The sequence below is a fragment of the Salminus brasiliensis genome, chromosome 11 (genome assembly GCF_030463535.1).
Source record: "Salminus brasiliensis chromosome 11, fSalBra1.hap2, whole genome shotgun sequence".
Taxonomy (NCBI): Eukaryota; Metazoa; Chordata; class Actinopteri; order Characiformes; family Bryconidae; genus Salminus; species Salminus brasiliensis.
In genome coordinates this window covers 8,690,008-8,703,657 of record NC_132888.1, presented here as the reverse complement: position 1 = coordinate 8,703,657, position 13,650 = coordinate 8,690,008, and the positions used below count along the sequence as shown (strand labels likewise).

The 13,650-nt window shown below is 43.3% G+C and overlaps 1 protein-coding gene across 2 annotated transcripts in view; it reads right to left on the bottom strand.

Annotated features, from left to right (window-relative positions):
- Positions 1-975: 975 nt before the first annotated feature.
- The window catches only part of stim1a (stromal interaction molecule 1a), a 58,243-nt gene continuing 45,568 nt past the window's right edge, over positions 976-13,650 (bottom strand). Inside the window, exons 8-14 of one of the 2 annotated variants that reach the window (XM_072691584.1) lie at positions 12,662-12,839; positions 9,846-10,013; positions 8,901-9,001; positions 7,985-8,217; positions 7,099-7,179; positions 5,592-5,973; positions 976-4,934 (exon numbers count right to left, since the gene is read on the bottom strand). In XM_072691584.1, the coding sequence (XP_072547685.1) occupies positions 4,430-4,934; positions 5,592-5,973; positions 7,099-7,179; positions 7,985-8,217; positions 8,901-9,001; positions 9,846-10,013; positions 12,662-12,839 (1,648 nt within the window). In that variant the 3' untranslated portion in view covers positions 976-4,429. The remainder of the gene's footprint in view (positions 4,935-5,591; positions 5,974-7,098; positions 7,180-7,984; positions 8,218-8,900; positions 9,002-9,845; positions 10,014-12,661; positions 12,840-13,650) is intronic. The other variant, XM_072691583.1, reaches the window with a different exon arrangement.

Here is a 13,650-nt window from a genome sequence, read left to right as displayed (position 1 = left end):
CTCAATTTTACATCAAGCTTGTTTTAACCCATGTCCTGCAACAGGGCAATGACTCAGTAGAACCTGTATGACTGATCTCAATGGACGTGTGCAGCATTAGCTGATCAAACGGAACAACATCCTGTTTGGTTCACATGTGGAGAAACCTGGGCAAACACAAGGCCTAGCTCCACCCGCAAATGCAAACGGTCTGGTTTCCCAAGGCCTCTTAGCACCCGGATCATTGTTGAATAGTAAAGCCAAAGGTATGATGAGCTTGATACTATAAAGCTCACGTGAAAAGAATGCAAGGAAACCTCATGAAAACCATATTTAAACATATGGACATTTGATCGTCATTTAAACAGTACTGGGAGATGGAGGTAATATAACTAAACTCACACAACTGAAGAAATGTCTTCAAAAATAATTTGTAAAATTTATTTAACAGAAATGTAAAAGTCTTATAAGGAAAAAGTTAGGACCCCCCATTAATTACTACTTAAAATCCCTAAAATCAGAATGAGGTGCAGATCATTAGAACAGGCTTAAAGACAATTCTGGAGGAGCTTGTCTTATTTAGTTTAGTTTGACTATTACGATCAGCAATAACCATCATCATTACCATCATATTAGGGTATATTATGTTAAGATATATATCAACAGTCTTATGTGGTGGTATAGTGACTTTTACATATAGGTAAAGCTGTTTATCTGGGCAGTAAGTGATTATTTACTCACACACAATAAACCCAGATAAAGTTATGTATTGGGATAACACCCGATTGTTAGTGAAACCATTTCCAGAACTTTCCTCGATGAAGGCCAGTATTTCCAGTTTAAATTCAGTACCTAGTTCATCTAATCAAAGTTTCATTAAAGTGCATCAGGTGAGCTGCTGGTGGAACTGAACCAATCCAGTGTCTGAAGTTGACAGAGAAGATCAGCAACCAAACCAGTCAAAGAGGAAAACAAAGAAGAAAATCCTTATAAACATTCCTTTAAAACCGTTTATTGCTTTCATGCAGGAGTGCCAGAAAATTTTGAAGACTCAGACTACAGTCTTGAACACTACAGATGATGCAAAATAAATTTTCCCCATTTCTTTCTGTACAAACGTAGATCATCATAAATAGAAGCTCAAAGAGAGACATAAGTAGGAAATATCTGGGGTGGGACAGAGAGTCCAAAACGCTCCTGCTTCTCCCCTCCCCGAATCTGCCAACTGGTATTGCAGCAGGGTAACATGCATCAACGCAATGGAGTGCAGTTCACTGAAATCAGACAGATAACAGACACACACACACTCACACACACACTGACAGCAAAGATCATTTACAGCATCTTCGTGCAAAAGGAGAAGGTACAAATGACAAGTTGGACCAACAGCGCAAACCTGTGCTAGACTGACTGATATACATTTGTGAGAGACTTTTAACACCCAAACCACCTTCAGCAAACAGAAACGAGTCCAGAGCAGAGGGGGTGGTGTCTCATGCAGCGCTGCTTTGGTTAGTCCAGAACTGGGAGACCCAGAAGTGAATACCACGGGTGTAAAAACATGGGAGAACTGCAGAAAAATGCATAGTGCCAACCCTCTCTGTTTTTAGCACTGTTTTAAGATGTGCTTGTTTTTTTTTTTTTCCTTTATCCCAGTGTTCTGGAGAGCACCGCTCTTCTTTCCAACCAAACCAGCTTCAGAGAGGCCGGAATGGTCCCAGTCCTCTCTCATTACAACACGGAAATGCAGTATAAACTCCTCCTCATGTCTTTAACAAATGAAGCTTTCCAAATACACTATTCCTCCCCCCAAAACCTGGACTCTAGCAGATGATCAGTAGTAGGGGATTTTTTTTTTTTTTACTTCTTTCAGAAGCTACACAACATACAGAACTGTGCAAAAGCCTTGAAACACCTGACAAATACAAGGTCAAGCTGTTTATCTGGGCAGTAAGTGATCATTTACTGACTGTTTATTCACTACAGATAAAGATATTGATTGGGATAAATAAATGGCAAAACCATTTCCAGAACTTTCCTCGATGAAGGCCAATAATTCCAGTTCAAATTCAACACCTAGTTCGTCTAACCAAAGCTTCATTAAAGTGCATCAGGTGAGCAGCTGGTGGAACCAAACCAAACCATAGCATCTGGAGTTCACAGAGAAGATCAGCAACCAAACCGGTCTTCATCTAAACCAAGATACCCTATATGGACAAAAGTATTGGGACTCAAAATCACAGGGATTGAAGATGTTATCTTGCTTTTGTTGGGAGTATCTCTACTGCCTAAGGAAGAAGGTTTTTCACTAGAGTTTGGAGAGCACTGCTGTGAGGATTTGACTGCATTTAGCCACAAGATAATTAGTGAAGTCAAGATGTTGGACAATCATCACCCCACCTCAACTCATTCCAAAATTAACCCAGTTCCACAGCTCAGAATTCTAGTCTATTGGCAATTACAGATGTGGGCCAATGCAATGTTAGGGGTCTTGCCCAAGGACTCTTACTAGTGTAGCGCAACATAGTCACCCAGACTGGGAATCGAACCCTGGTCTCCCACATGGCATAATAGCTCACTGGCAGGTAGTGGTGTTATTGGTTGCCCCACACCAACCACTTTCCTACAAGGACAAGACAAGCTGTATCAGCAATGGGTGCAACTTAAAGTAGCTGAATGCTTTAATTAAAAGGGGTGTCCACATACTTTTGGACAAATACAACCAGTAAGGTAAATTTCCATCAAACACCTAGTTTATCTAATCAGTCCTTCATAAAAAGTAAATAATGTGAGCTGCTGGTGGAACTGAACAAATCCATACACCGTCTGGAGTTCACAGAGAGGATCAGCACCCAGACCAGTGTTCTCCTAATGGTGTTCTTCTAACCAACATCGCAATAACTTCACTGACCAACAAATTCTGATGATTTTATTAGCATTTACTCTCATGTTAAGAATTTTTTACACAAAACATTTACCCCTCAGATAAACAGTGCTGAACAATGTCCATGACTGCCTAAGACTTCTGCACAGTACTGCGTCCAAACCGTTTCCAGTTATCGTGAAGCTGTCTCGGAGAAAGGCCCATGAAGACCTAGAGACGGTAGAGATAGTAAAGACCAACACAGATATACACCCTAAAAGCAGCATTGACGGAGTCATCATCAGGCCCCTGGAAAACTTGAAACATCCCCTAAACAAGTTGAAGAGGCCTGGGACCGAAATATCCGTATAATCATCCTTTCAAATAGAACAATTTCTGAGCCAATTCTGTAAACTTTTACACCCATTAAAACCAACTCCCGGCTGGGGTTCGAACCACCGGGACAGAATTTACCACAGTTATGACAACACTTTAACTGAGAACTACGTGAAATTTGAAATCTTTGGTTTGGCACTTCAAACATGATTTTTTTGTTTTTTTTTTGTTTCCCCAAAATATGTGCGCTGGTATTCCATTACAATCACTTTAACAACTACAGTTCTACGCTCCATCGGTTTTCAAAGGCAATCGGTCAATGCTGACGGCAGGAAAATGTCTTTCAACCAAAGTCAGTGTCAGAGAAATCCATCCCAAGAGACCTTCTCAATGCTCCTCTTTATTTTTTTCCCCCTCCATGTGTCCGTCCGTTAGACTGGATGAAGACCGCTTCTAAATTTGTCGTTATTCCGTCCACGTCTCAGAAATCCCTGATCTCCTGGAGGTACTGGTTCTGTGTCAATGTGTGTGTTTCAGCATGTACTCTTGATTTCTGCAAATTTAATAAACATTCAGCAGTAGTGCAACAGATTCAAGGAGGGTTTCACAAGTATGGTTCAGCCCTTTTCTACTCCCCTTGCCACTGACGAACACTGATCTCACAGTTGCTTTAAAAATGTCCAGTCAGGTTTTTGTTTGTTTGTTTTTTTGTTTGTTTTTTTAACTTAAACAACAGAAAGGATGGACTGGCAGAAACGAAACATCTGATATTCTGTGTTTAAGCTATAGGGGAGGAGAACCAAGCAAACATCAAAGAGCATTCGAAGGTGAAGACATGCAAACTGATGTGGATTATACAAGAAAACAAGAAGTCCAGCCACAAAGGGGCATCCCTCAGAAGCGCTGACACTGCACTGCCTCCTGCAGAATAAATAGTGCTTTACACCCGCAGAGTTAAATCCTCTCAGAAAAGAAAAGAAAAAAAAAATAAATCAAGTGAAGCAAGAAGGAGAAAAACAAACAATCAAACAAGCCCCCCCTTCCCTTCGACAGATACTGCTCCCAAAGTTCCCGAGAAGGAGTACCAACAAAACCCTTGGAAAAGGTATTTGCTTGTGCCATAACATGATCAGTTGGGGGAAAAAGAAAAAAAGAAAAAAAAGGGAAAATATCAGGACATCCATAATAACAGTGGAGTACAGATGGAAGGTGGAAAAGCTGTGCCAGCTTTTAAGCAGTCTGCAGCCCTCACTACTTCTTCTGCTTCTTGAAGATCTTGAAGGTGTGCTTCTTTTTGCCGACCGAGTCAGTGTCTTCACCCGTGGAGGCGCTGTCCTCCTCCAGGGGGCTCTTCTTGGACGAGAGTTGGGGGATGCGGGTTCCTGGCTTGATCCCGGGAATACCGGGCTGACCTGTGGGTGATGGCGTGTCCGGGTCGGTGGAGTTCGGGCTCAGGGAGCGCGATGATTCCGTCATGGACATGATCTCGCTCATGCTGGCAGACTTCTCAATGCCGTAGATTTTCTTCATGAGAATGGGACTATCAGAGCCCCCGTCAGGTGAAGCTCCTCCGTCGTGGATTCTGTTGCCCCCGTTGGGGGTCTGCGCGTGAGCCGAATCTTCTGAGCGAGAGTGCGGGCCATGGTGGAGAGTGGTGGGCTTGATGGGGAAGCCCTTGGAGCTGTAGGAGAGGCGAAGCTGCTCGCCTGTTTGAGATACGGACAGGGAGGAGTCCGAATCGGAGCGATTCAGGTCCCTAAAGAGGAAAGATTTGTGGGTCAGATATCAGAGATACCTTTCCATTTCCATTCATTCTCATTCACGTGCAAAGAATCATCTCTAATGGCTTTAGGTGTCAAACCCAAGCGTTAAAAGCGACAGCAGGAGTCTTACGACATCACTTTTGTGAGGTTTGTAACACCAAACAAGTTAGCGAGTAGAAAGCGAGTGGAGATCGGTAATCAGCTGTCCGGTGCTCGTTAGTATACAGCGAGAATGGCGTCCATCACTTAAGCTGAAGCACATTCTAGGCACAGTCTAAAACCGGTGTTGGCCAAATCCTGACCTCAGAAACTGCACAAAGTTAGTTCAGCAAGCAGGAAGAAGAAGAGATGCGTGCGGGCATGCACTGAGTCTGTGAAAGTAACAGAAGAGGAGTCAACGTGGAATGAAAACGGTAATGCACAGGCTTGTGTGAATGGCAGAAAGACAAGAACATGGAATGACACCTACTGGTGATTCTCTGTTACTGCAGAGAAAAGTGCTGGCAAACACAGCAGCCCCCAGGGGCTAGAAATACTACAGTGGAATAACTACTGCAAGTAAAAGCTGCGCAAAAATCACGTTCACATTAGTCTGCAGTCCCACTCTCATGCCGGGCAAGCAGAACAAAATGTGGCGAACGCAGGGGTACCCATAGCTGCCAGTGCGGCGTGGCCGCGGCGGGGTGGCATCAGGGGGCAAGTCTGGGATGGGATCCATCGGCTGGAAATGATGCGAGTGAAACAAGGAGGAATGATGCGCAGAGGAGGAGGAGCAGGGAGGGGAAGCGGAAGAAGAGGCACAGATGATGGAAGGGTGCGAAACAGATGAAGAGATTGGGGTCAGGCCCATCGCTTCAAAGTGCCCAAATGATTGGCTGCGATTCTGCCACAGGTTGGACCTAGGCCAGGACGGGTAAGAGCTACACTCCCCCTGCTGGCCCCCATGCGTGTGGCTGCCCTCTACCAACCTCTGCGAGCCCATTGCTAGCTGCGGGTCGATGTGCCGCTGGCGCAAGGACAGCATACTGGGAGCTGTGGACAGAGACAACAACAGATATTACAGAAAATACAAAATCCATAATAATCAAGCTCAACAAAGCAGCAAAAAACAAAAAACAATAAAGGAAATAAAAGGTGTATGACAGGAGGTGCGTGTCGGGCCAGACAGGCTTAAAAAGGTTTGACTGAGGTGCTGGTAAGGAGAAAGTGGACAAGGAGGAGGTGCAGACAAGCTTTCTTTGGAGAACACCACAGAGTGAAACACGAGGACCAACTCTGATCTGTTCACCAGTCTCTCTCTTTTTCTCCAAATGGAGAAATGTCCAAGAATTCCCACAATAATATTTTTAGCATTCAAATATTCTTCAGCATTCAGCTGTGAGGGCAGCAAATAGTGCCAAATTATCAGCTGATCAACCAGCTTGATGAGGGAGAGCATGTGTGTGTTGGGGGGGGTGAGGTCACTTTTTATATATACACATTCTATTTTTATATTATAAGATTTATTTTAAGAATGTGTTTACACCTGCTCATTCATTGTTTCTTATGGGGGATAAAGGTTTTTCCTGCTTTTGTTGGAGTCCAGATAAGACGGGATTCTCCTAAATTTTTTAGAGCACCACTGTAAGGATTCGTTACAGGATGTTGCATGATCACCACGCAACCTAATCCTCAACTTAAATGTAGCTGAATGCCTTCGTTAGAAGAGGAGTTCACATTTAGACATACACTGAACATACACTAAGCCTAAATGTAAAAAAAAAAAAAAAAAAAAAAAAGGGAAGGAAGCTTAAGTTCAATAGCAAGTTTATTTTTTTAAATAATGGTTGGTGCCAGAAAAGCAAAGTAGCTTGAAAAGTATCTGAATGCTTTAATTTGGACATTTTACCTCTTGAAATAAATGAGTACAAAAAATATTTTTTCTTATTTGTTTTTCAAAACACTATCAAGAACTAAATAGCTGGAGAGAACGAAAGAGACAGAGAGATCAGGGTTTTTTTTTTGTTTTGTTTTTTTAAGAGCACTGCAGTGCAGCCTCTCTTGGACTTTATCTCTGCATGCCCTATAGTCCACTGAAGTGGAGACTGGTTTAACAAAGGAGGGAGAAAAGCTCAATGAAGGAGGTGAAGAAGGGGTATTAAGAGGGGCCTAGCCCACCAGAGTACTTCCGCAACGACCGGCGATCCAAACCTACGGACCTGAGGTCACTGGCTCGGCGGTCCTTAAACCGACTGGCATCTGAAACGGGGGTGAAGTAAGGGGGAAGGGAACAGCTGTTAATAAACAAAGCGTTCTGGTGTTAAAAACCAAAGGTCCATGGCTGTAGTTCATTTGGCTGCAATCATATCATTACTTAATTAAGATATATTGTAACAACTGGCAGTAAGTGTTAGCTTGAAGCATGACGCCTCAAAACCAACACCAGCTGCAAGGCTACATGTACTGACTCAGTCGGTAGTTGTTCATTGTCTCTATTGAAAAGCCACACAAGTTTTAGGCTGCAACATCTTGTCATACTCTTCTAATATTGTGTAACAAAGCACAAAGGGTGTCTGTCCTCTCAAAGCCTCCCAACAGGCCACGAATAGCCTTGGAAAAAATACTGCAGTGCTTTTAGCTCAGTGGGCTAACTCACTGACCATCCACAAACTTTAGGACAAACCATGAAAAATGCAAAGAATTGTTGCCATGACTCATGTATTTAAGTGCTATTTTCCAAACGTGACAACAGAACTGTGCGGAATATCTTCCACCATTAATGAGGAGACAGTATCTGAAGTCTCTAAACACCACTGGAAGAAAACCCATTGCATTGAAAAAAGTAAACACAACTTGTGCCAACATACAATTCCATACACATTAAAAGAAAGCCTGCATCGCTGAATCTCTTCTCAGCGAGAACACAAGCAGCCACACTCAGGGAAGATGGAAGACTCCAGTCAGAAAGAGGGTTTTTTGGATTTAATCAACAGGCCCTTATGTTGTTTGTAAGAGCCTTTACTGGGCCGGGCTTTGGACCCATTGGAGTCTGGCAAGTCCTTACATTGCAGAGCTCCATGTGCCACGATGTCCTCGTCCATGTCATCCATGTCGTCAGACATGACCATATGCTGGGGTGTGGCACGGCCCCCCATGAAGCTGGGGTCCAGGTTCAAAGCTGAGGCCAGAGAGGGGAGACCAGGGTTGTTTACTATGGTAAATCCAGTAAGAATCTCGATCTGCTGCCATCGGTTGAGCCGTTCCCGCAGGGCTGCCGTTACCTCTCCCAAGGCCTGCCTGAGAAACAGACAGTGAGAAGGAAGAGAGGGAAAAGGAATAAGGCAAATAGGTATATTTAAAAAAAGAGGTAAGTTATAGAACACAAACTGGACGTGCACAGAGGATGTGGGTATGTATGGACATGGCAAGACTAATATTGAGTATGTCCCCCTTTTGTCACCACAACAGATCTGACCATTCGAGGGATGGTCTTCACAAAATCACAAAATCTCTGAGGGCGTCTGCTATGTATATGGCACTAATACGTTAGCAGCAGATCCTTACAAGTCCTGTAAGCTTACAAGTCCTGTAAGCTGTGAGGTGGGACCTCCATGAGCATCAATGAGCCTTAGGTGCCCCTGACCCTGTCGCAGGTTCACCGGTTGTCCTTTCTTGAAGCACTATTGGTAGGTACTGATGTTTTGGAGATGTTCTAACCCAGTCATCTAGTCATCACAATTTGGTTAGTGCCAAATTGCCTCTGATCCTTAAGCTTGACAATGTATTTAACACTTCACCATTAAGAACTTGCTGCCTAATATATCCACCCCTTGACAGACGCCACTGCAGATGAAAATAATCAATGTTTGTCACTTCACCTGTGGTGCTAATGGTATGGCTGATCTGTGTATGTTTAAGTTGTACTGTTAATAGTGATGCCAAACTTGTGCAACTGAAACTGTTTGCTGAAACAGACTTACTTGGCTGCCAGGATTTTGTGGTCCACATCATCTAGTGAGGAACTATGCGCCACATGAAAGGTCCCAAAGAGCGTATTCCTCTTCTTTTTTATCTTCTCTGCCTGCGAGGACATAAGAAAACTTTCACAAACTCTACCTCTGCATTTTTATTATTCTTTAATTTTCTACACTCTTTTAGGCACTTAAGTACAGTATTTAAACCATTTATCTCAAGTACAAGAGTCTTTTGCTTGTAATATCTCCAGATCACATTGGAGGCAAAGATAAAACCAGTTAAATGGAACAATAATTTCTAATTTTGAAGAAAGTAGATATTGTGAGCTAGTCTGAGGAACAGAGCTTGGTTCCAGGTTTCTCCTGGATGCCCCCATCAGCCAGCACAGTGTGGATGTGTTTAATTCCATCATCATCAACAGCAGCTCACCTGATTTACCATCATTAAGCACTGTTTTACCAAAGCAGGTGCTGGATGAGAACTATAAATAATAAATACTCCTATGAGGGGAACCTTTAATGAAGACAGTGATGGAAAAATATGACTCTCTGTATGAAAGAGCAAAAGTATTTATTGTAACATTAGCTTTATACTGAGTAAATCAACACTTACTGCGCAGATAAGGAGCGGTTTACTCTTATTTACACAGGTTACTAAACCTTTTGCACAGTACTGAACACTGATTTTTGCCGTCCCCTGTACAGGTACCAGAAATACATATTTCACAAAGTTGAATTTCTTAGTTTAGCCTGCTTATAAATCCCAGAACTTTCTGACTAGATAGCATAAGCCCAAAGGTGAGATCTGTAGATGCAGATGACCTGAGCGACATTTCTATTGGACAGTTCTCACCTTTGGGCTCATGCTATCTGGTCAGAAAGTTCTGCTTTGTGAAATACGCCCCAGCACTCATGGCCAAGTAGTAAGATAATGACAAGAAACACACTAACCCCTTCTTTAGCGACCAGAAGTTGTTTCTCAGCGTTCTGCTTCTTGATATTATAGTACTGCACCTCCACCTCATGTGTGAGCTGCAGCCACTTCTGCAGAGCATCTGGAGGAGACCAGCTGCAGCGCGACTCCAGCTCTTTCTCTGCTTTCTTCAGGGCCATTCGTACCTGCAGGGGGCACCAGAGTCAGCTCAACATCAGCAGTACACAGTGAATCAGTGCAGCACTGTCATGCTCTGTGCTTCCAGTTCACTAAACACGGCGACTCAAGATCAAGGGTGGGCAACCGAGGGCCAGAGTCCAGCATAGTTGACAGCTGATTTCCCTGCTCTAACAGACCTACTACACCTGGCAATTAACAGGGCAGTTAAATCAGGTGTGCTTGAGCAAGAAAAGCACAGAAGCGTGCAGGAATTGCCCACCGTTGGTTAAGATAAAGGGCAACCTGACTCAGGTACTGTACACCAAACTGAGCAATTAACATTACCTCAGACCTAAAATCACAGAAAAAGCAAAAGCTATTAAATGCAGAGTGACGTAAGACGAGTCACACCTATCCTCCTAGCGTGTTGTTTCCCAGCAACTAATGGAAATTTGGTTGGGCATGGCAAAAGCTCAAGCTGTTTGAGTGCATTATGTCTGAACGAACAGATAAAGCACACAAGGTTCTTGGGGCAATTATATAGTGAAATTGCTTTTGTCCGGTGTTGCGTGAGAGAAAAAGCCAAATCTGCCCAAAGATAGCAACCCCAAACTCTACCAAACACGGCAAAGCCACTTTTCTGTTTGTACAGTCACAAAGCAAAAGGCCTCCATATAGGCTCTGCGAGTAGGAACAGAAGGGAAGGAGGAAATGGATGAGAGAGAAGAAAACAGAGCTGCACTTTTGTCTCCAGGCTCATTAGACAGCACTAATGAGCTCCAATACCATAGAGACCCTGCACTCCTTTCTGACCTGAAAGGCCTGGCTTTAATAGGGCAGAGCAGTAGGGCGGTAATGGGAGACTGGCATGCACTGAATGATCCCACACACTACCATGGTCAAACAGCACTTGACATCCTCTCTGACTACTGGATCCTTTTTTCAGATTTATGTAAAAGTCAAGGCAAGCAATGACAGCTACTGGTGACATTTCCAGTTATGTAAGGATTAGAATGGTTAGCAATGTGACACATCTGCAAGGTAATATACACATGCAATAGAGCAGTGTTTTTTTTAACCCAGTGCTGGAGACCATATGGCCTGCACAGGATCAGTATCTTCTGCCCCAAATAATATCCATTTCAGCAGATGAGCTGGATCATGTGTTTTGGGGAAGGTAGTAGAGGAAACTATATGGGTTAGTGAGCACAACTGAAAACCACTGCCAGAGACCAGAGACTACCACTGGTTGTCTTCAAACACTGGTGCTAGCACTAATCTTGCACTTTTACAAAGGCTTGTAAATGTTGTACTATACATAAACTATATGGCCAAATGTTTGTGGACACCCCTGTGCAAATGCACCCACCCACACCCACCTTGTCTAGTCCTTAGGAGAGAAGCACTGCCATTAGATTAGAACTTTATGGAGCAGATAAACATGAACCTATTGGCACCATGCCTAATTCCAGGTGTGGGCTAGAGGGTTATAAAGCTGACCACCATTGAGCTGTGTATCGGGAGGACTGTGCTCTCTGGAATGATGGATGGTGCTCTATTTAGTACTTTTGGGATGAATTGGGGATGAGATAAGGTGGTGATCATCGAACATCCTGACCTCAGTAGCGCTCTTCTCTTAGATTCAATCAAATCCTCACTTCAAAATCTAGCAGAATGAATTCCCTGGACAGTAGAGACAGTTACTCCAATTATATAATTTTAATAATCTAGATTTCAGAAGAAACAATAAACGAGCAGGTGTCCCAATATCTTGTCTATATAGTGTATGTAGCTGAGCATCATGCAGCTGTACCTAGGGCTAAGCTTCTGGAAGTTGCTCTGAATAAGTGCACCGGCAAAATTCCTTAAAACTGAATGTACTGGCCATCAACAGTGGTATCCTTTAAGGCTGTTTTCAATCCCATGTCACACCTCACTGGACATCTAGGTTGCAATCACATTAACAGAGCATGTCTGCGCACACCCCTGAAAATCCCTGACTCTGCAGAAAACAGCTTCAGAGAATAATGAGGAAGTAGGAAACGCCACTGGATGCGTCTGCATTTCCTGAGAACTACCCAAGAAGAGATTTTTTTTTTTAGAAATATTTAGAAAATGAAGGTCATCTTACAGCCAGACAACATTCATAAAAATACTGAAAGAGATAAATGATCATACATTTTTGTTTGTTGCATATACTGAAACGTCTGCGTGTGAAAGGCTTCTGAAAATACCCTTTAGAAACACTTTGTGACTGTAGTAAAATCAGTAGAGTAGCAAGCTGCACGTCGCATCCTAGTACAGTATCAGTACTGCAGTGGCCAATATCACAAGAACAATAATTAGCAAATGATACGTGGTGCACCCTTACACCCCTGCATGAAATAAAGGAGCTGCAAATGCCATGGAAAAAACACTTTTGGTTTTATAAAAGAGATGCGTGAAGAACCTTTTAAAGGTCTAAAGAGCCTACCCATGATGTAAAGGTTCTTTACCAATTTAAAGGTTCTGCACACTAACAAATCTGTTCATTATAGAAAATGGTTCTTCTCTGGCATCTCTTAAAGAACGTATTGTTGTTACTCAAACAGATACTCAAATACCAAGTGGAACATGAGCTGTACATCCAGTCCTATGTGGGTGTCTGGATCATCACAGACTCACAAACTCTTACCTGCTCTAGTTCCTCCTCTGCGTACTTCTGTCGGCTGAGCTCATTTTCTGTGCCCTCTCGTAACTCCCGGAGCCTCTGCGCCTCTTGTTTGGCGGAGTTAATCTCATCCCTAAGCTTCTGCTCCAGGTTCACCTTCTCTACCTCCACGGTGCGGTGCTCCTCCTGGGCGATCCGCAGCCTGAGCATCAAAACAACAGGTTTTGGCTTTAGCGTGAAAACTAGAACACCAATGATGAGCTTGAGTGAAGGAAGCAACAGTTTCAAAGAAACAACCGAGATTCATTTGAACTGATTAGAAGGGAAACATCCTTGAGGTTATAACACAAGTCCAGTTAATTAGTAATTCACAGTGCATTGCTGTGAATTATTGCTGGAAACCAACAGTGCAGGTTAAATTCCTACAATAGAAATCTCTGTTCTGTAGTTTTATAAAGAAAAGGGGAAAAAAACAAGCAGGTACATGTTTGGTCTTTGGCAAATTTAGACCCCTTTCATACAAAAAGTCAATAAGCTCCCCGGACAGGAATTACTTTGCTTGGGTGTTTAAGGTAGTAGTAACTTCAGGCTCCTGCAGATGGCTTTGCATATGGCTGATCAGGCTATAAAACCTGTGAGGTGTACGGCGGAATTCATAGATTGAGAAAAGGTGGTGCAGTGCAGTGAACGTCTCGTTGGATGAGTGGAAAATGGGTCGCAAAACAGATGTTACATTTGGGTGTGCCAAAGGCCATGTTGTGAAGAAAGTAGCTGAATCTGCAGGTGTATGGAGGGGTATGGTCATACTGGTCTACCAGCAGTGGCAGAAATTCCAGTCTACAGGAAATACTGGTCAGAATTGTGGCTGAAACTGAAACATGCTGCCGGTGTCTGTCCGTTGTCACTGTTTGTGAATGAACATCGTATTGCTTCGCTTCCAATCAAGAAAACGAATAAGGAGTATTTCCTGTGCTGCTTCTTCTCTATATAGTCTGATCAGCCTCGTGCAACGC